This window comes from Phocoena phocoena, chromosome 14, assembly GCF_963924675.1.
Source record: "Phocoena phocoena chromosome 14, mPhoPho1.1, whole genome shotgun sequence".
Lineage (NCBI taxonomy): Eukaryota > Metazoa > Chordata > Mammalia > Artiodactyla > Phocoenidae > Phocoena > Phocoena phocoena.
Genome location: NC_089232.1, coordinates 68025013 through 68048117, shown reverse-complemented (window position 1 = coordinate 68048117; position 23105 = coordinate 68025013). Strand labels below are relative to the sequence as shown.

Genomic DNA, 23105 nt, shown 5'->3' with positions numbered 1-23105 from the left:
AAAATGCAAAGTATTTCTCATAAATCGTTTATTTATTCACTCCTTCTTATGCATAGAACATTTTTAAAGAAGCCATCCTTTTAGTGACTGCTGACTGGTCCAGGCAGGATATACCCTAGTTAAGCTGAGCAAGGTATTTATATTTTTCTAATTTTATTTTCTCATATGTGAATTAATATGTGGATTACCGATTTTACCTTTGAGGGACTCTGACCAGTCCTGCCCCCCCTACAGCCACTGTGCCCCCTGTAGCCACTGTGTTTGAATTTTAATATTGACTTCAAAAAAGCTTCCAGCAACTCATTTTCTAGAAGACAAAATAACAGGAACAAAAAATATAATGCATTTCAAAGCTCCGAAAAGCTGGTAGCTTGAGAATCATGAAGCCTATGGTATTATCTGTATGACTGGGATACTGAATGGTGACTGTTCTTACTTTGAATTTGTACATTATTGCCATTGAATTTTATTATTTGAAGTTATTGCTGTTTTGAAGGGAAGCTTGCATGTTAAACACTTTTCACCAGTGCGATTGCTATTGCTTTGGGGGTTCATCTGAATCTCATTTTAATGTGTGGAAACTTATATACACTATAAACATAGTTGAAATCAAAGGAAAGAATATGTGAATAGGCATTTTTCTAAAATTAATGAGAGGAAATGAAATGAGTGATCAGAAAAGAGATAAACACTTTTAGAAAACGATATTTATTCAAAGTGACTGAAGACAGGACTTCCCTGGTGGTCCAGTGGCTAAGACTCCACGCTTCCATTCCAAGGGGTGCAGGTTCGATCCCTGGTCGGGGAAGTAAGATCCCACATGCCACATAGTGCAGCCAAGAAAATGTAAAAACAAAAAAGAAAAAACGCCCAAAAAGACCGAAGACATTACAGATGAAGCTCTGTAAGACGAAGGGATTCCAAAGGGTTTTCTGAATGCAATGACTTATCATTTGAATTGCTCTGTTTTTCATGTTTTGTATTATTCCTATATGTTAACCAAATCTTTGCTTTGGCACAAATAGACATGTATTGAAACTGCATTGAGGCACTTGGAAAATGTGATTAAAGAGTGGACATTCGAAATCTTGCCACTTTTCTTTGGTCGTGGTGTGATTCATTTGTCAGAAACCCCCTGCAGCACTGAGTCAGAGTCAGATATACTTAGACGTCTAAGAGGCCTTACCAACTGGACAGTTTTTTAAGTTTGCTGCAAGCCTAACTTCCCTCAAGAAATCATTTTGGGTACTTAGTGGGCCTAATCCAAGTCAAATGTCACCCTAACTGACATGGTGATACATGTATAACTATCTAGTATGTATTTTTCTGTCATGTATTTGCCTCATGGAGCCGAAAAGTTGAAGCCGATACATCCTTCACAGTGGAGACTTTAGCTTACTAAAATTGTAATTTTGACGTAGTGAGTATGTTGTGAGCAGGTGATACCAGTAAACCCAAGAGCAGGTGGCAATGTGACCAGTAGAAGGAGCTTAGGATTTAAATCATAGGACTAGACTTGAGTCCTGTGTCTGCGTAGCTGTGGCCTGAGCAAATTGATAAACCTCTCGGAGTCTGTTCATCTGTTAAATGCAGCTGGTAAAAATAATGTCTGCTTCAAGGAGTTGTAAGTATCAAATCAGATAAAGTATATAAAGGTACTCTGCAAAGCTATAAAAGTCTATACACATTTTTCTTATTATTTTTTGTAAATTAATTAACGTGCCTGTTCTGTGTCCTTCAAGTAGGTAACATTTACAGAAATACATATTAATATGCCTTGAGGAATGTGCCATTGAAACAGTCTGCATTTTTAATTATGGTTTGCCTCAACTGAAAGCAGGAAGTCATTTTTTAAAATTATTTATTTATTTATTTGGCTGCGCCAGGTCTTAGTTGCAGCACACGGGATCTTCATTGCTACATGTAGGATCCTTAGTTGCAGCATGCAGGATCCCTGGTGGTCCAGTGGTTAAGACTCCACGCTCCCAATTCAGGGTGCCCGGGTTCGATCCCTGGTTGGGGAACTAGATCCCGCATGCATGCCACAACTGAAGATCCCGCATGCCGCAACTAAAGGAAGTCATTTTATTTTTAAAAATTGAGTTAAAGGATCCCAAAAAGAACAAATAAAGCACATAATACTTGTTAACAGCAAATATTAGAATCAGTCTATACTACAACAGTAGACATATGTAGTCCCTGTTGCATTCCATTAAGGAGCTCCTACTGGTTTAGGAAATATATATGGTAACACATATAGAAAAATGTAAAACTGCTGAGTACCAAAATTCACTGCTTGATTGGAAGTAAGTGATAACGTTTTTCTTCTTTCTGGTGGCCCAGTTGCTGTATCCTATAAAAAAGAAAGATTATCACTTGCCCTCTTGATCCCCTTTCCAAATCCATTCTTTAAAGATGGTCTCCATCCCACTTCCTCCATCGAATTCTAGATGAGGAAGACAGTGCCTAACCTTTGAGGAGTTTCTGATATAATGGAGACTTAAAGCACATAGACAACTAACTCCTCTATGGAATAGTGGACAAGGTAAGTGCCACAGCAGGTCAGGTGGCTGGGGGTGGCCAGCTTCTGTAACCATTTCCTAGTCTTCCTCCGGCACCTGCACATCAGGCCTCATATTGGTTGAATTTTTATTTATGGGTGATTTGCCTCTCCTCCTAGATTGTAAACTCCATGAAGACAGGGAAGGCACCTTGTATTTCTTGGTCTCTCTCTCCATACCTTTTACCTAAGCCTCAACCAGTACTTGTGGTTCAAATAGTCTTGTACCCAACATTCAGGTTTAGCCCAAAAAGTGTATTAAAAGGCATTTAAGCCCTAACTTTCTTTTCCTTTCTTCTGTCTTTGCAGTTGACCTGCCCCTGTTTTTTCCTCGAGACCAGCCGACTCTCACATTCCAGTCCGTCTATCACTTTACCAACAGTGGACAGCTTTATTCCCAGGCCCAGAAAAATTATCCATACAGCCCCAGATGGGATGGAAATGAAATGGCCAAAAGAGCAAAGTAAGTGAATCAATTGTTATTTCTTGCAAATAGAAACATTTTGTTTATCTAGTCCAGGAGTTGGGCAAGCTACTGCCTGGAGGCTAAATCCTGCCCTGTGCCTGTTTTTGTAAATAAAGTTTCATTGAAACAGCCACACCCATTTTTAAACTTATTTTCTATGGCTGCTTTCATGCAACCATAGCAGAATGAGTAGCTGAAACAGACCACATGTAGCCTGGAAAGCAAAAAATACTTGCTATTTGGAAAAAGTTAGCCAACTCCTCATCTAGCCTCCTCTGGTAGATTGCCTTTTTTTCTTTTTAAATGGGTTATATGATTTTTCTGAAATCTACCTTTCTATTTATTTTATTCCTTTTTTTAAGATTTATTTATTTTTGGCTGCGTTGGGTTTTAGTTGCGGCGCACAGGCTCTTCGTTGTGGTGCGTGGGCTTCTCTAGAGTTGTGGCACGAGGGTTTTCTCTTCTCTAGTTGTGGCACGCAGGCTCCAGGGCATGTGGCCTCTGTAGCTGTGGCAAGCAGGTTCCAGAGCACTTGGGCTCTGTAGTTTGTGGCACGCAAGCTCTCTAGCTGAGAAGCGCGAGTTCAGTAGTTGTGGCACACAGGTTTAGCTGCCCCACGGCATGTGGGATGTTAGCTCCCTGACCAGGGATCCAACCCGCGTCCCCTGCATTGTAAGGTGGATTCTTCACCAATGGACCACCGGGGAAGTCCCTCTACCTTTCTATTTAGATTAGAGAATAAGTACTAGGTAGAAATTGGAGTTAAGGAATAACTGGTGTCGATGAAGAAAATATTGGCAGCTACTTTCATTTTTTTTTAAATGGAAAACTTCAGCTGACCGTAAACAAATAGAATTTTTGCCTAGTAGTCAACACATGGATCCAGTACCTAGTTTTTCATATGGAACTATAATGTCTTTGAAGGAACAGAGTGAATTATATATCCCATTGCATCTCTGCAGCCATTACCCAAAGTAGGGCCTATGTCTTCTTTGATTGAATAAATGGCTACACAAATAGCTTAGGACTGTTAAAATCCTTATGGAAATAAGTTGGGAATTTGATAAAGGTTGAAGTTAGCTGGAGCTTGGAATTTAGGGATACGACTATTGCACATGAATCTCTCTGTAGAAAGCTTTCACCAGTCATATGGAATACGTAAGTGTAAATGCAGAGAGTTTTTTATAGGTAAGACTTTAGTATCTGGAACACCAGTCTTCATGAACCATGGCCTTCCTAGATTGAAGCAACAGTGGATCAACACCATAGTTTCCAAAACTAAATCATAAGAGTGGCAGGTGGTTATTACTTTATCACTCCGTACAGCCTTGTGCTCTCACCTGTGATCCCAGCTGAAGGATGATCAGATCCAAAGAATCACAGAAATGAAGAATATCAATTCAGCATCCTCTTTGTTGCTCATCCAGTATTTACTGAGCATCTACCATGATCCAGGCAATGTGCCCCTTGCTGGGGATACAATGATAAATTAGAAATTGTCCATGTCTTCATGGAACTTATAGCCCAACAGGAGAGATCAAAGCCTTTATCATATCAAACGTGTGACGGTTTTAAAGTACCTACTAGTAAAACCTGGCCTTTCAGACCTAGAATGCTCTTGATTGGTAAGACTTCTTGCTCTTTCCTTCCCCTCCCTGGGTCCTATTTCCATCCCCAGGTACCCACTGACATCTATACTTTCTGTAGTACAAGGCCTTCACTCATAGCAGGGTTGGGGCTCTTTTAAATAATGACAGAGTAGCTTTCTCTAGAAATCCAGACCTCCCCAGATTCACATGTGGAATCCAGAGCTGTTGTTACCTGAACCTTTAGTGTGCCCGTCCTCCCTGTATTCCTTTTTGTCTGTGATGCCCAAGTCTGAAATTCTATTTAAGGAAAATAACAAACATATGCAAATGTAACTAATAACAATGAGTAAGACTGACTTATCTTGAAATAAACTTGAAAAGGGGGATTATGATGTAAGTTTTACATTTGAGGGATTGCAGTTGTTTAATTCTCCGGGCTTTCCCTGTGTATACATAGGATCTGCCCTTAGAAGATGGGCTGTTATTTGTGGTATGTGCTGTGGAGTCTGAACCAGATGTGTTTTTGTGGTTTCCATGGCAAAGCTATCTCGGTGTGTGTGTGTGTGTGTGTGTGTGTGTGTGTGTGTGTCCGTGCATCCATATACACACACGCGCGCTTCTTAAGTAGACATTTTAGAATGTATGAATTGAGTCTTTAAGGAGTTGCAGACCGCAAGCCTATGATTTCAGTATAGGAATATCGTAAGTGAAGCCTGTTTATCTTAACAGATTGGTTCAGAGTTGCAAGAGACATTTGCTTTACTTTACCAGCCTAAAGAAAACATCCGAAGTAATGTTAAAAAAGTCTGCTTTCTACTGTAGTGAAGATGGATCCATTTTAAATGTAATAAAAGAGAAAGCCAGCAGCTCATGCTAGGAAGAAGAAATAGTTTAAAACCTCCTTCTTAAATTGACCTGAGTAACTTCCCTGAGCTGTGTCAGAAGGCCAGGTAATGGATAAGCACAAACAGAACTGTCCTGCAGTACAGACCAGCGTTCGGTGGAGAAGGTGGAGAGACAGGACAGAAAGAAAGGTCAGCTGCAGCATTCCTTACACCCCCTGCTGAACATATTGTATGTACACAGTGCGTAAAAGGCTATAATTCACTTGGAGAGCTCTGCCCCGGACATAAACACTCTCACGGTTTATGAACAGCGCTAGAGCCCTTTGAGTGGAGTCAGCTGTTTATTCCCTCCTGCAGAGCAAAATTCTAAGCATGTGAATTCAGAAAGGACACTTTCTGGCCGGGGCTCTTCCTATGACATGTACTTCTTGCTCGTGGCTGTTCAGCAAATTCTGTCCTCACGAGTAAATTACCCTCTGCTGGGTGAGCACAGGCTTCAGGGTCATGTGTGCCCCAGTTCCTATCACAAGTTCTAATCTATAAGCTCTGTGGCCTTGGGCAGGGCTATTAACCTTCCTGAACTTCATCGTGTAAAACAAGACTGTACTCCTCCCTACTGATGGGCTTGCTATGAAGGGTCAGTCAGTGGGTGGACCTGTGAAAGACCGTTGGGTTTAGCTTCTGCTTTGTCCCACGGTGCCTGTGCCCACTGCTCTCCTCCTGCTGTCTTTCTGCTCCTGCAGGTCTACCCTTTCTTCCACATTCTTCCTTGTGGTTTTCCCATCCATGCTAACTTGCAGGCAGCTCGTTCCCCTCTTTCCAGTTTTGGTTGACTGTTGGTCATATACTGCTTTGAAATCTCTTTTGTATTATTCTTTGATTTTTTTTTCACGTCTTTGTATACATCTCATTTCCTTAATGGACCTGTGAGTCCTTTGAAGGCAAGGGTTTTGCATATATCTTTTAAAGATATTTATTGTCGTGTAATTTACATACACTTATAATTTACATACAATGAAGTGGACAGATTTGAGTGTATCTTTTTTAAAACAATTATTTATTTATTTATTTATGGCTGCACTGGGTCTTAGCTGCAGCATGCGGGATCTTCATTGCGGCATGCGGGATCTTTGTTTTTTGGTTGCAGCAGGTGGGCTCACAGTTGCGGTATGCGGACTCTTAGTTGCAGCATGCATGTGGGATTTAGTTCCCCAACAAGGAATCGAACTCGGGCTCCTGCATTGGGAATGCAGAGTCTTACCCACTGGACCACCAGGGAAGTCCCTAAGTGTATCTTTTGATGGAGTTTTGACAAAGTTACCTTCTACCCCTTTCCAAATAGTCTCCTCACCCCCAAGACAGCGCTGTCTGATTTCTATCACCATGTCTTAGTTTTTCCTCTTCTAGATACTTCTAATAAATGGAATAATACAGATTGTACTCTCTTGTGTCTTTTATATGCAACATAATTATTTTAGAGTTATCTGTTACGGCATTCCTTTCTTTTACTGCTGAGCAATATTTCATTATATGAATATACTATAATGTACTAATCCATTCATCTGCATATTATATTTAGGTTGTTTCCAGTTTGGGGATTTTTATGAATAGAGCTGGTGTGAACTTTTATATAAGCTTTGTAATAGACATATGTTTTCAATTCTGTGGGTAGATACCTGGGAGTATGTGTATGATTAACTTTATAAGAAACTGACAACCTTTTTCGAAGTCCTACCAGTTTATACTCCCACCGGCAATGTGCTGGGTTCCAGTTGTCCCGCATCCTCTCCAACACTTGGTATTAGCAGTCTTTTTAATTTTAGCTGTGCTATAGGGGATGAAGTGATGCAGCATTGTGTTTTTCATTTTGATTTCCTGATGGTTAATGATGAGCATATTTCATGTGCTTATTGGTGTGTTTTCTTTTGTGAAGCGTCTGTTCAGATTTTGCCTATTTTTAATCAGGTTGTTGGTCTGTTTATTACTGAGTTTTAAAAGTTCTTTATATATTTGTCAGAAATATGTATTAGAGATATTTTCTCCTAATCTATGGCTTGCCTTTTCATATTCTTTTTTTTTTCAGTTTTATAATCTTTTATTATCAATAACAAACAGCTGCTTTAACGTCTTTGCCAGGCAGCTGTTAAAGGGTGGGTGGACGGACACCCTTGACCCTAACAAGGAAAACTCAAATTAAGCCTTTACGTACAAGCAAATTTAGAGCTCTTTTAAGTGTCCAGAGCTATTAATTAGTTTAAGTGAGGCATTAAACTAATTCTGTGTCAACATATTTGAATAACCAGGAACTAAAACGTTCAAATTTTTCTAGTACAAAAAAATTAAATTTGCTTTAGTTATAAAAGAGTTCTGTCGATATACACAAACTGTGTACTTCAGACATTCACAAAAATGTGAGCAGAAGGCTTATCAAAAACATTGAATACAATTAGTTTTCAACAACCTCTGGTGGTCCACATCTACAAAGATACCCAGCCCAACCCAACCCCACCCCCCTCCAACTCCCACCCCCACAGAAAAGCACATACTTACCAGAATTTTTAGCAAGTATGGTTTGGGAAATTTTTTTTTTTTTTTTAAAAAGGCCCCCAAGGCAAGTTATTTACAGTTTAATTGCCACTGTCAACTGATCTGGACCTTGACCGGAACCGGGACCTGGAGGGGACCTCTGGCGATCCGCAGATGCTGGAGACATAGATCTACTGGAAGAACCACGTTTCTGGCTCTTCTCAGGCACAGGAGACCTACTAACAGAACGGGACTTGCTCCGGCTGCGGCTCCTGGACCGGCTCTAAGACTTGCGACTCCGGGAACAAGATCGGCTACGAGACCTCAAGGAACTCCTGGTCAGGGAATGAGACCTGCTTCGTGACCTACCGTGCCTTTTGCTGCCTTCAATTAATTTGATTTTTCTCCCATTTATTTTTTTTCCAGAAAGCATTCCTTAAGTCACCATAAGAGGCAAACTCAACTACCCCTTCATTTAATTTAGGTCGGTGTGCGTCCGCAAAGGTTACTTCCCCAGCTTGTCTCATGAAATCTTTGAGATCCTTTATTATTATTTCCCTAGGCTAGTCAAGCAGCAAACCATTAATTGGTCAGAGAAACCTTCATGACATATGCCCAACTGGCTCTTCACCACCCACTTGAAGGACACTGCCCAATCGATGGAAGCCTTTAATCGCACAGCCCTCCCTATTAGCAGACTACTGGCGGATGCAGACATGTTCTACTCTTGTGTAGTTACCAAGGACCACTTTACTGCAATCAGGATTCCAATGACCACCTAATTTTGTATCTTTGAACTCTTTTTGACCAGGACCTCTTATTCGGAAGCGTTACAGGAAGACAGCTCTCAACTTAGGGATCAGATCACGTTATCAACGCTCTGGGATCACTGCAACCTGGCACTTCAAGGAAGTGCACCAATTACGTCTAGACCGGCAAACACAGATCTAGAGGTGGCCAGTTGATCACTGTAGGAGCTGACTGGCAAAGTCAACCAGGCCCAACCAAGAGTGACCAAGACAACGATTAGGATAACCCACAGGCACTCCTCATCATAAGGCCAACGACACAGATAGGCTGCCAGCTGACTCTTGAAGATAAATTCTCAACTATAAGCCGATTTTCTGTTCTTACAGGTGGAGCGTTTCGTCTATCATTTCGAGGTCTGCGACTACTAAAAAGGTCTGAGTAGCGTTCTCTACCACTTCCGCCTCGAGATTGAGCCCTAGCATGTTCAACTGTAACCCTTTCACTGCAGAGTTCTTTTCCATCAAGTTCATATACGGCATCATCTGCATGCCTGGCATCCTCAAATTCCACAAAACCAAAGCCTCTTTTCAGATCAATATCTCGTATTCGTCCATACCCCTTGAAGAATCTTTCACATCCTTCTCCCGGGCCGCTGGGTTTAGCCTCCCAATGAATACTCGACAGCCACTCATGTCAGGCTAGTACTTCTTCGAATAAACTGCGCTCATTGGACGCCATCCTCTGCACAGAGAGCAGCCCTGACCACTCGCGATCTGAGCGGCCATGAAGAAGCCTCAATCCGAGAAGCCGTTCCCTCAAAGTGAGCCACTCACCTGCCGGACAGGATCTTTGGCAGCCGAGACCCAGAGAGGTCCGTAGTCTGCGACGGAGCCGGCAGCCTCCCCGCAGACCAGGACTCAACTCGTCTACGTCTCTCCACAACTCTTCATATTCTTAACAGTATCTTTTGATGAGCAGAAATTTTTTATTTTTAATTAAATCTATTTTATCAGTGTTTTAGTTTTCTTTTAATTTATTTATTTAATTTATTTATTTTTGGCTGCGTTGGGTCTTTGTTGCTGTGCACGGGCTTTCTGTAGTTGTGGTGAACGGGGGCTACTCTTCATTGTGGTGCGTGGGCTTCTCATTGTGGTGGCTTCTCTTGTTGCAGAGCATGGGCTCTAGGCACCCAGGCTTCAGGAGTTGTGGCTCACTGGCTCTGGAGAGCAGGCTCAGTAGTTGTCGTGCACGGGCTTAGTTGCTCCGCTGCATGTGGGATCTTCCCGGACCAGGGCTTGAACCCGTGACCCCTGCATTGGCAGGCGGATTCTTAACCACTGCGCCACCAGGGAAGACCTATCAGTGTTTTATTTTTATGTTAATATTTTTGTATCCTCATAATTATTTACCTTCCACAGGGTCATGAAGAGATTCTCCTATGTCTTTCTCTAGGAGCTTTGGTTTTGGTTTGACATTTAGGTCTATGACCCATCTCAAATTAATTTGGGGATGTGGTATGAGGTAGAGGCTAAAGTTAACTTTTTTGTTTATATATCTCCAGGTTAATTTAAGCAATATTTGTTGAAAAAAACCTTTCTTTCCCTGTTGAATTACCTTCATGCCTTTGTCAAAATAAATAGACCAGGGCTTCCCTGGTGGCGCAGTGGTTGAGAGTCCGCCTGCCGATGCAGGGGACATGGGTTCGTACCCCAATCCGGGAAGATCCCACATGCCGCGGAGCGGCTGGGCCCGTGAGCCATGGCCGCTGAGCTTGCGCGTCTGGAGCCTGTGCTCCACAATGGGAGAGGCCACAACAGTGAGAGGCCCGCGTACCGCAAAAATAAATAAATAAATAGACCATATATGAGTGGGTCTGTTTCTGGATATTCTATTTCATCTATCTATTTTTCTGTTTATACACCAATACCAATGGTTCTTAGAATCAGGAAATGTAAATTCTCTAACTTTATTCTTTTTAAAGATTGTTTTGGCTGTCCTAGGTCCTTTTCTTTTCTGTATACGTTTTAGAATCAGTTTGCCACTTCCAACCCCAACCTGCAAAAGAAAAGCCTGCTGAGATTTTGATTGGGATGGCATTGAATCTGTAGGTCAACAAGGGAAGAATCAACATTTTAACAATACCGAATTCTTCCTATCAGTAAACATGGTTTTATTTAGATCTTCTGTAATTTACCTCAGAAATGTCTTAAGATTTCAGTGTAGAAGTCTTGGATATTTTTTAATGTTTTTGCTTTTATTGTGAATGATAGCTTTTCAGATTTTATTTTCCAGTTGTTGCTCGTATATAGAAATAGAAATGATTTTTCTATATTGACCTTGTGTACTGTGACGTTGCTAAATTTACAATCCTACTAAGTTCTAGTAGCTTTTTTATAGATTTCTTAGAATGTTTTACATAAATAGTCATATCGTCTGTTAACAGCTTTACTTCTTTCTATCTAGTGTTTAAATCTTTACATTTTTTAGTTTCTTTCTTTTTTCTTTTTTTTTTTTTAACCTACTTGCACTGACTGGGACCTCTAGTCCAGTGTTGTACACAAGTGCTGTGAGCAGACATGTGGCCTTATATCTCCACATTAAAATTGATGTTAGCAGTAGGTTTTACATAGATGTCTTTAGCAGATTGAAGAAATTCCCTTATATTCCTACTTTGCTAAGAGTTTTTATCATGAGTGAGTGTTGAATTCTGTAGAATGCTTTTTCTTCCTCTACTGACATGATCCTGTGGCTTTTCTTCTTCTATTAGAGTGGTGAATTACGTTAATTAGGTTTTGACTGTTAGACCAACCTTGCATTCCAGGGATAAATAAACCCTTCTGAGTCATGATATTTTATCCTTTTTTATATTATTAGATTTGATTTGCTAAAATATGTTAAAAGTTTTACATCTGTGTTCATGGATGATACTAGTCTGAAATTTCCTTTCTTGTGTTGTTCTTGTTAGACTTTGATAATAGCACTACACTGGCTTCATAAAAGGAATTGGCAAGTTTTCCTTCCTTATCTGTTTTCTGAAAGAGTTTATGTAGGTTTGGCATTATTCTTTTCTAAATGTTTGGTAGAGTTTATTTGTGGGAAAAAAAATTCAATGTCTATACTAAATATAGGGATATTCAGATTTTTAAAAATTTCTTCCTGTGTTAGTTGTAGCAAGTTGTGGGGTTTTTTAAAGAAATTTATCCATTATATTTAAGTTGTTGAATGGATTAGCATAGAATTGTTTATGGTATTGTCTTATTTTCCTTTTAATATCTATGGGGGCTATAGTGATATAACTTCATTTATTCCTTACAGTGAAAATTTGTATCTTTTTCCTCTCCCTTTCTTTTAAAAACAGTCTATCTAGGGGTTTATCAGTTTTTCTAATCTTCTCAAAGAAACAAGCTTTTACTTTGTTGATTTTATCCATGGTTTGTTTTCCATTTTATTAATCTATGCTTTTATCTTTATTATTTCCTTCAATTTATTTTCAGTTTAATTTCCTCTTCTTTTTCAATTTTTTCAAAATAGAAGCTTAGATCATTGATTTTAATCCTTTCTTTCTTTTTTTTTTTTTTTTTTTTTTTGTGGTATGCGGGCCTCTCACTGTTGTGGCCTCTCCCGTTGCGGAGCACAGGCTCCAGACGCGCAGGCTCAGCGGCCATGGCTCACGGGCCCAGCCGCTCTGCGGCATGTGGGATTTTCCCGGACCGGGGCACGAACCCATGTCCCCTGCATCGGCAGGTGGACTCTCAACCACTGTGCCACCAGGGAAGCCTCTTTTCTTCTTTTTTAATATAAGCCTTTAAAGGTATAAATTTCTCTCTAAAGTTTGCTTTAGTTGTATCCCGCAAAATTTGATATGTTTTTTTTGTTTTTATACAGCAGGTTTTTATTAGCCATCCATTTTATACCCATCAGTGTATACATGTCAATCCCAATCTCCCAATTCATCCCACCACCACCTCCCACCCCCCCGCCCCTTTCCCCCCTTAGTGTCCATACGTTTGTTCTCTACATCTGTGTCTCTCTTTCTGCCCTGCAAACCAGTTCATCTGTACCATTTTTCTAGGTTCCACATATATGCGTTAATATACGATATTTGTTTTTCTCTTTCTGACTTACTTCACTCTGTATGACAGTCTCTAGATCCATCCACATCTCAGCAAATGACCCAATTTCGTTTCTTTTTATGGCTGAGTAATATTCCATTGTATATATGTACCACATCTTCTTTATCCATTTGTCCATCAGTGGGCATTTAGGTTTCTTCCATGACCTGGCTATTGTAAATAATGCTGCAGTGAACATTGGGGTGCATGTGTCTTTTTGAATTATGGTTTTCTCTGGGTATATGCCCAGTAGTGGGATTTCTGGGTCATATGGTAGTTCTATTTTTAGATTTTTAAGGAACCTCCATACTGTTCTCCATAGTGGCTGTATCAATTTACATTCCCACCAACAGTGCAAGAGGGTTCCCTTTTCTCCACACCCTCTCCAGGATTTGTTGTTTGTAGATTTTCTGATGATGCCCATTCTAACTGGTGTGAGATGATACCTCATTGTAGTTTTGATTTGCATTTCTCTAATAATTAGTGATGTTGAGCAGCTTTTCATGTGCTTCTTGGCCATCTGTGTGTCTTTTCCATTATCATTTTGTTAGAAAAAATTTTTAATTTCCTTTGTGATTTCTTTTTGAACCATGAGTTATTTTTAATTGTGCTGCTTGAATTTCAAGTGTTTGGGGATTTTTCTAGATGTTTTATTGTTACTGATGTTTAATTTCTGTTTTGGTCAGAGATTATAATCTGTGTGATTTTAATCCTTTGAAATCTGTTGAGACTTGTTTTATGGCCCAACATATAGTCCATCTTGATATAGTTCATGTGAATTTGAAAAGAATGTGTGTCCTGCAGTTCTGAGATATAGTGTTCTATATACATATTAAGTCAAATTACTTGTTAGTGTTATTCAAATCTTCTATATCCTTACTATTATTTTTTGTGTTTATTATTATAACAGTTACTGAAAGGAGGTGGTAAAATTTCCACCTATGATTTTGTATTTGTCTGTTTCTCCTTTTAGTTCTGTCATTTTTTGCTTTCTGCATTTTGAAGTTTTGTTATTTAAGTACATACATATTTGGAATTGTTATGTCTTCTTGATAAATTGGCCATTCTATCATTATGAAATGATTCTCGCTATTTCTGATAATACTACTTCATTTGAATTCTGCTTTGTCTGATATTAATATAGTTACACCAGCTTTCTTTTTCTTTTTTAATTTTTATTTTTTAACATCTTTATTGGAGTATAATTGCTTTACAATGGTGTGTTAGTTTCTGATTTACAACAAAGTGAATCAGCTATACATATACATATATCCCCATAGCTCCTCCCTCTTGCGTTTCCCACCCACCCTCCCTATCCCACCCCTCTAGGTGGTCACAAAGCACCAACCTGATCTCCCTGTGCTATGCGGCTGCTTCCCACTAGCTATCTATTTTGGTAGTATATATAAGTCCATGCCACTCTCTCACTTCGTCCCATCTTACCCTTCCCCCTCCCCGTGTCCTCAAGTCCATTCTCTACATCTGCGTCTTCATTCCTGCTTTCCTATGCCTACTTTTTGCTTGGTATATCTTTTTTCATCCTTTTGCTTTCATCCTATGTGTGCCTTTATATGTCAAGGAAACCTTTTGTAACTTGGCTTTTTAAATCTAGTCTGATAATCTCTGCCTTTTAATTGGAGTATTTCATTCATTTATATTTCATATAATTAATGAGCTGGTTGGGTATAAGTCTATCTTCTTACTATTTGTTGTTTAATTTCCCCTGTTCTTTATCCCTTTGTTCTTCCCTTCCAAATCTTCCATTTGATTTATTTGAGTATTTTTTAGTATACCATTTTCTCTTCTATTGGTCTTTTAGTTATAGCTCTGTGTATCATATTTTAGTTATTAACACACTAAAATATATTCTTAATTTATCTCAGTCTACCATGAATTAATATTACAACAGTTCAAGTATAATGTAGAAACCTAAAACAATGTAATTCTCTTATGCTATTATATTCAGATGTTTCACTTCTTCATATATTATGAATCCCACAATACACTGTTATTACTTTGGCTTTTAATAGTCAGTTGACTTCTAAAGAATTTTAGAAAAGAAAGAAAAATTATGCTCCATTTTATTCTGGCTTTCTGCACATCCACACCCAGGCAGATAGATAAAGTTTCCCATTCTCTTTACCACTTGTCTGAGCCTCCCTCCTCAGAGGCCTGGCATTTGAGTAACATAAATACAGAGAGGAAATGCATGTGGCAGTTAAGAGCACTGACCCTAAAGTCAAGAGAGAGTTGGGTTTAAACGTGTCTCTGCTATCACTAGCTGTGTGACTTTAGGCAAATTCATAGTCTGAATCTGTCTCCTTATCTATAAAATGGTGAAGCTAGTTTAGAATATCAAATGGGGTGTGTGATTTTCTATTGTTGATTTGCAAATTTTATATCTTAAAACAGCACAAATTATTATCTCACATTCTCTGTGGATCCAACACAACTTTCCTGGCTTCTCTGTTTAGGGTCCCAAAAGACTAAAATCAAAGTGTTGGCTGGGGCCGTTACCACATCGGAGGCCCAGGGCCTCTTCCAAGCTCATTCAGGTTGTTGGCAGAGTTCAGATCCTTGTGGTTGTAAGACTGAGGTCCCTGCTTCCTTGCTGGCTGTCAGGTGGAGGCCATTCCCTGCCATGTGGGCCCCTCCATCATCAAGCTTGCAGTAGTACATCAAACACTCATGTTTCCAATTTCTGACTTCTGTGTCACTGACATCTAGTCTCTGATTTAAAGGGTTCATTTGATTAGGTCAGGCCTACCAGTTAATCTCCCTTCCTTAACGTCATCCATTGGTTCCATGTAACATAACCCACTTACAGGAATGAAATTCATCATTTTTCACAGTCCTGGGGATTATACAGGGAGTGTACACCAGGGGCTGAGGAATCCTAGGAGCTATCTTAGAATTCTGCCTACTACACAGGGTAATGTAGGTGAATTGTCCAGCATAGGATCTGTCATGTCATAAGCATTCAGTAAATGTTAGAATTCAGCGTCATCATACCTGGAGGAAAAACAGAGATTTTTAATTAAAAGATGGCGGAGTCAGCATTGCTAGCTTCACATGCAACCGAGTAAACAGTCCCTCAAACCTCAGTGACTTGGCCAGAGATTCTTAAGTTCTAGGCTGCTCCATCCATGGCTGCTGTCCCCTATGGTTGTGTCTTCTTGGTGCCAGTACAGCCAGTTTGAAAGGTGGAAAACCTCCATCCTTCAACTGTATAATCTACATAAAACCAACTATCACTTAAAAAAAAAAACTGAATCCTCTCGTTACCTACCTTGGTATCTTATACATAGCTTTAGCTCTGTCTAAATGAATGAATCAGATAATTTTTTATAATGCTTTCTAGTTTGATAAATCTATGAATAGGTGGAGTGTGTTTTCCCTGAGTTTCATTGTATAAAGCATTAGGTTGATCCTAGAGGCCTGAGTATGTTCTCAGAGCAGCATTGAACCCTAAAACCACCTACTGCAGTGGCTTGTCACACATTAAATCCATTACATAAATGGAATATTTCGAAAAATAGCTTCTCGGTCAACACATGCAAGCAATTCATCATGAACCTTCTAAAACATTTTTTTGTTTCCCCTCTTGACTCCATGTCAGAAAGAGATGTTATTTTCTTATTTAGAAACTTATCGGGATACTCCCAGAGCAATCCCTAATTTCCCATATGTGGCTCTTCACCGTGCATACTTCTATTATTTGTCATTCTGTTGTCTTTGCAGAATAACCTTCTCTTTCAATAATTTTTTAAAATTGCACATTCTGGGCTATTTCAGTTATTTTTCATCGCTAATACCTTAGTATTCCCAAAGACACTGTTTCCTTCAAACTTCTCATTAGCTGCTAAATGCTTCAATCCAGTCTTATGCATTAGCCCTCTAAGTAAAACAGGTAAAAACAGATCTTCTCTCCTCAAGAGAAGGGGGTTAGATGTCCCCACCTGATGTGCCCCTCATCCCTTCTCTTACTGTGGCCTCCGGGACCCCTCTGGGATGCCATGGAGCACAGCGTGGAAATCCCAGTCCTAAGAGGGCACTTCACAGTAGGGTTGCAGGAGCCCTGAGGCCTGAGAATTCTTTAGAGACCAGGGTAGGGCTGGTGGGGGGAAGGGTGATCTTGAAGCATAAGTGGTTATAATGTGAGCCTACTCACATCTCCTGGTAAGATTTAATTGTGGCATCAGGCCTCTCTCTGCAGTCCCTGTGCTTGGTAAGCTGGCCAGGGGGAACGCTGACTGAACCAGCTTTGGGGCCCAGGTATCCAGTCATCGCTCTGTGTTAGGGAAAACCCTGACGGGGACTTTGCAGCCCTCTCCCTCTCCCAGGACCACTAACCCCCCCGCCCATCCCTCCCCTTTATAACTGTATTTTTGGAACTCCCATCTGGCACCCAGGGGTAGGGGTTGACCAGGAAGGTAAGACTTGTGGCCACTGACTGCTCACCCTCACAGCCTTTCTGCGAGGGGAGCGGCTGCAGAACTGAGCCATTCTGGGCAGGAAGCGTCCTGGGAATGGAAGGGAGAGCCCCGAGCTAGGCAGAGCAACCAGGCTGGGGCTCCCAGAAACCTCGGCCACACGGGGCCCATCGGAGCTCAGACCTCAGTGGCAGAGCCTGCAAGCCCAGCTGCTGCTATGATTCATAGGTTTTCTTTCTTTTTTTTTTTTTTTTTTTGCCTTGAGTTTCCTAGGAATAGTTCCCTCTAAAAACTCCCAACCTCATCCCAGCTGAACTCCCCTCAAGAGAGAAGAGGGAATTTTCCAGGCCCAGGCTGGCCTCGCCTGGGGGATGAGAGCACCCGTAGAAGACAGGAGAGGAATCAGTGATGGTGCCTCCCGAGGAACCGGGGAAGGCTAAGGGCGCCAAACCTTCCTCTCCCCCACGCGCCCCGGGTTCCTGTGTTCACAAGCTGACCCATCCCTCCTAGGGTTTAAAGAGAAAGAAGTTGTGAGGAGAAAAATAAAGGAAATAAATACCATGAAATTCTTGGATCTTTGAACTCTCACAGAGAATCATTTTGAAAAGTATCTTCAAGGGATTTGGTTTGTTTTTTCTTTCAGAAGAGAGAGCAACAGAGACGGGGAGGACTCCAGATCTGCCTGGCATCCAGGCATCCTCTCCAAATTGCGTAGGGCAGAGAGAACATGTTATTTATTAGAACCTGACATCTGTTGCTGTGAAATGATAAGCTCCATTAAAAAGCCCGGCCATCAATTACTGCTAATACAGCCCTCATCCTGGAGTGGGCTGCTCACCACACTTCCAGCCTGTGCAGACCAGGCTGTACCAGGCACAGAGCATCCGCAGCCCCGCACAGCCTCCCCGCTCCTTCCACAGGACCTCTCAGGCCGTCCCTCCCAGGCCCTCCAGCTGGGCTCCTGGCTTCCTTTGATTCCACTCTTTGGCCGCTCTGAGGGCTGTTTTCAGGACTGAACCCCCTGTCCATGCTGCTTTCTCAGTGGGAAACAGGGTGAGGCTTTACTCTCTGGTCTCAGTCATGCAAGCCGGAAGGAGCTGCACACAGCAGAGTAACTGGGAGATGAACGCATCTTAGTTGGGGGAATTCACTTAGTTGTGCTGTTGTGAGAGCTACTGATCAGCTCAGACTTGGGTTTCCCTCCCAGGGTGCGAAAACGTTCATGATAACCAAGTGCACCTACTTCCTTGTTTGTGAGTTACAACCCTACATTTTCTTGGAAAAATAGACAGATGTCCTATAAAGTCAGAAAGGAAGGAATAGGGAAGTTGGTTTTGGATTTTTATAGTATATGAAAGTAGAAACACACGCTTATTCATGGAATCGGAGTTGCCTTTGAACGGTTGGAAGGGAAAACGCACAGTAGGTAAAGAAAATGCAGAGAATAACGGCCTGGGAGTTAGGAGACCCGGGTCTCATTTGGACACCATTATTAATTTCCTGTGTGAACTTGGAAAAGACACTTCACCTTTCGGGGCCTCAGTACCCTCATCTGAAAGTACTGGGCTAGTAGCTGATGATCACTAAGCTCTAACATATTTCTGGGATTTTAAGTGAAAATTGTGTTTAAGGTAGTTTAGCATACTTTTTTGTTCATGTTGACAAAATTCCATCTCTGTTGCCAGAGGTCAGACACAAATTGAAAACATTGCTAAATGGAATTAAGTACACTCCAAACGTGATGTTTTTTGTACAACCCGTATCTAATATTTATAGAACACTTCAGCTGTGGGACGTGCACACATATGCCCTGAACACACACACCCAGTAAAATACTTCTAGATGTAATACTTTTTCAGATGTCAAGTTAAAACAGCTTCTCGGGAATTAGGCTTGACTGTTCAGATGTGCGTGTTGGTTTCTGACAGGTGCCGCCGGGGCTGCTCAGGGCTTACGATGTGGAGTCCAGCCAAGGCAGGAGGGCCAAGCCGCATGGTTCTATCATTTCTCATTAAGGCATGCATTCTAGAAATAGGGGAAGCATCAAAGGACAGCCATCTAATCTGTGCACATCGTTAGTGACAAGCAGAGGCCTTGCTTCTGCAGAAATGGGATTCTGTCTTGTCTGTGGTCAGATGCTTCAGCACAGGGACCACCTGTGAACATGGACTAGATTCATGACTTGTTAAAATCACAGCTTTATAGAGGTGAGCAAAAACAGGGAGCAGATATTGGGGTAGTAACCACTATGCCAGTGAGCTCCAAAATCCACAGCCAATAGCAGAGCTAGGTTGGGTGACCAAGCAGGGATGCATTTAGGAAGGTAAGTGTGACAGTAGGGGCCAGTCTCAGGACGTGGAACATGGAAGGAGCCTTAGGCATCATCTAGTGCCACCAAAATTGAGTATGGTCAGCATTAACCATTGTGGTGGAAATTAAATGGAGTGATTGGTATATTTAAAACCCTCAGCCCAGTGATTGGCATAGACTTGACATTCACTTCATCATCTTCATTTCCTGGAAGAACTTGCTCAAGGCCATACAGTACAAAGATGAGAACCTTTTTACCCGCTCGCTGGTCCAGGGCCGGCCCCAGCCGCCTCTGGCCTCTCCCCTTCACTCTGCCTGTTTCCCGCTCCCTTGCTCACAGGAGAGCACAGTGGAGTCAAGGGCTGGAGGGCAGCATGCCTGCATCCACGTACCCACCACCTTCCCTTGGGGTGGCCGGGCATCGAACCTTCTTCCTAGTGGCTCACCCAGCAGGCTGAGGGACGCTGTGGCCACGGGGAAAGCCCAAGGTATTCTTGAGCAGAAATAGCTCTCCTAAGCGTATGGAGACCTGACACTGAGTACCTTTAAGGGAAGGTGAACATTCCTGTGGCTGAACTTATTACTATAATCAGTGGGCAAAGGAAGAAAAAGGGTATGATAATGGAGCAGGCCAAAGGAAAGACACTGCTTCACAGCTGCCTCCAAACCAGCAGGAAGTCTGCACAATCAAGCAGAGGACAAAAAATTCCAGTGACTCCTATCTTCCCAGACAGAACTTCTGGCACTTAGTCATGCCTAATGGAAAATGGAAGCCAAGAAAGCAGAAGTGAGGCTGGAGTGATCTAGGGTGGTTCTTATCCAGAGTCCCTTCTGAGGAGAAAAAGTGCCCTGGATGGTCAGGGCTGGGTTGCCAGGTAGAAGTGCCATGGCCATGGGGAGAACAGGCTTTAGAGCAGCCGTGATTATAAGAATCAAGTGTAACAATGGCTTCTGCAGTGAAGTTATTGCTAGTAATTCATTCAGCAAACATTTAAGAGCTATATACACAATAGTTGACCCTCAAACAATGCGAGGGTTAATCCACATATAACATACAGTCGACCCTCTGTATCCAGAGTTTCTCCACATCCACGGATTCAACCAATCATGGACTGTGTAGTACTGTAGTATTTACAATTGAAAAATCTCCGTGATTAAGTGGACCCATGCAGTTCAAAGCCATGTAGTTCAAGGGTCAACTGTATATACAGAGTATGTGCAAAGCACTGGGGACCACAACACACACACACACACACACACACACACACACACACACACACACACACACAGGGTTGCTGCCCTCCAGGTGCTAAAACTCATCCACCTGTTGTGAAGAGTCCCAGCTACAAAGCCCACTGATTGATTTTTGGAACCATCCATCACTGGTTGAGATTCTGTTCCAATGATAGGGCATCCATGACATTAACTACTCAGTACACTGAGTACAAGTCAAAATTGCAAAGTGGGAAGCTCTGTAGCTCTTCTAAAAATCAAATTTAGAAGACCAAAATTTTCCATTATTGATCATTTTGGGGATCGGATAATCTTTAAATTGTCATTATTTCAGTTGCCCAGAAAAGTGAAATTTATGGGAACGTATATGTAAAGGCAAGACTATGTTGTTTCTTTCTGAGAATAAGTGATAATGGATCAACCAGTCTCTCCTGATCATCTTATAGACAATAATAATAATAAATATGCATTGAAGGCTTTCACTGCACCAGCACAGCTGTAAATGCTTTATATATTTTAATTCGTGTGATTCTTGTAACAACCCTATGAGACAGGTACTGCCGTGACACCTATTTTACAGATGATGAAGCTGAGGCCCCACAAAGTGAAGTGACCTGTCCAAGGTCACAGTGTAACTTAGTGTAGGAACTGAGGATATACCTTGGGTTTCCCAACTTTTAGACTGGCATTCTGCTCTTAGAATGCCCTGCCACTCTTCCTCGGACTGATTGCCTGAGTTATCCCAAAATTGCCAGGCAAGTGAGCTCAGCTGTCTGTCTGTAACTGCAGAGTCTCTGGGTTCTCTGCCTCGGTCAGCACTCAGGTTTGGCGAGCCCCAGTGTGGATTTGTAGTGGCAGTCATTTTGATTAGGTCCTGCCCAGATCACCAGCATTTTTCCCATTCTTTTATTCATTCATTCAGCAAATATTTGTTGAATTCAAAGTAGGTATCAGGCACCATGTTAAGTGATGCGTGGGACACAGTCTGCCTTCACTGGGCCAGAGGTGAGATGAAAATTCTACGTAAATAACTTATCAGGCAGCAGCATGTACAACATGCAGGGGAAATGCAGTCAGAGTCCCGAGGAGAGATGATGTCTGTTTCCTGAGATTGAGGTGGCTGACTCTAGAGGGTGGGTAGGAACTGATGTGCAGAGATGGAGGGAGGACGCTCCTGCCAGAGGGAACAGAGGCTCAGAGGCCGGGAACCATGGGGTTCCAGGTAGGCCAGTCTCCTTTGAAGAGGGCAGCAGTAGATGAGGCAGGAGAGAAGGAAAGAAAAGAGGCAGGTAACAGAGTTCTGCACGGTAGAAGGAATGATGCTCTGGGATCAGACCAGCCAGAATTCAAATCCTGGTTCTACCTCTTGCTAGCAGTATTTTGTTACCGCTGTGGATGTTGGTTTTCTCATCTGTACATGAGGATAACCGTCCTCTCTCACAGTGGACTGTGAATGTTAAGTGGGAAAATGACTGTAGAATGTCTGGGTTATTGTTGATGTCCAATTAATGGTGACTTGTTATTAACTGCTGTGCTAAGACACTTGATCTCCTTTTCTGTAGGCAATAAGGTTTTTCTTAAATTAGCAGATTACATGTTGATACAGTGACCTGCCTTGGCATAGGTATAGAAAGCATAATAGAGCCTTCTTGCCTTGGAAATAGTAAGGAAGGCAGTAAAAACTGAGATCTGTGGTCACACTTGTGCACCACTATAAAGGAATGCTTGTCTTGGGCCCTTTCACCTTTTCTTTGCCACCTCAATACGCAAGAGACTGACTCTTATTCTCCAGAGTTAGGGTTTCCAGTTTTAGCAATTAAAAATACAAGTTGCCCCATTAAATTTGAATTCCATATAAACAACAAATAATTTTAGTATAAGTATATCCCATGCAAAATTTAGGACATACTTACACTGAAATGTTATTTGAAGTTTATTTGAAATTTAAATTGATATGGGTATCCTTTGTGGAGGGACAGCTCAGGAGTCGGTCAGAACAATCTGTCCGCCTTCCTGGGGAGGGGGACCCCCCCATCTTCTAGTCTCGTCCCTCAGGTAATAAAGGTTCTGCTCGGCAGACTTCGGCAGTGCCTTCAAATCACTTCCCGGGTAGGGACAGTAAATGCTGATGGGTCCCGCTGTGTGTGTTTGGGGTGGGAGCAGAGGTCAAGTGGGGCAGGATGTCTTGTACCAGCCTTCACATCTCCCCAGCCTTCTTTCTTCGGAACATTCTCACAGACAATTGGCAGAATGAAGACAGCCTTTGTGGTCTGATAACTTG

At 41.7% G+C, this 23105-nt stretch overlaps 1 protein-coding gene and 1 pseudogene across 2 annotated transcripts in view; one reads left to right on the top strand and one right to left on the bottom strand.

Moving 5' to 3' along the window:
- Window positions 1-23105, top strand: part of BABAM2 (BRISC and BRCA1 A complex member 2) — a 437255-nt gene that overhangs the window by 392731 nt on the left and 21419 nt on the right. Inside the window, exons 10-11 of one of the 2 annotated variants that reach the window (XM_065890614.1) lie at window positions 2870-3023; window positions 18042-18180. In XM_065890614.1, the coding sequence (XP_065746686.1) occupies window positions 2870-3023; window positions 18042-18180 (293 nt within the window). The remainder of the gene's footprint in view (window positions 1-2869; window positions 3024-18041; window positions 18181-23105) is intronic. The other variant, XM_065890615.1, reaches the window with a different exon arrangement.
- LOC136133426 (serine/arginine-rich splicing factor 5 pseudogene) lies at window positions 9013-9428 on the bottom strand (annotated as a pseudogene).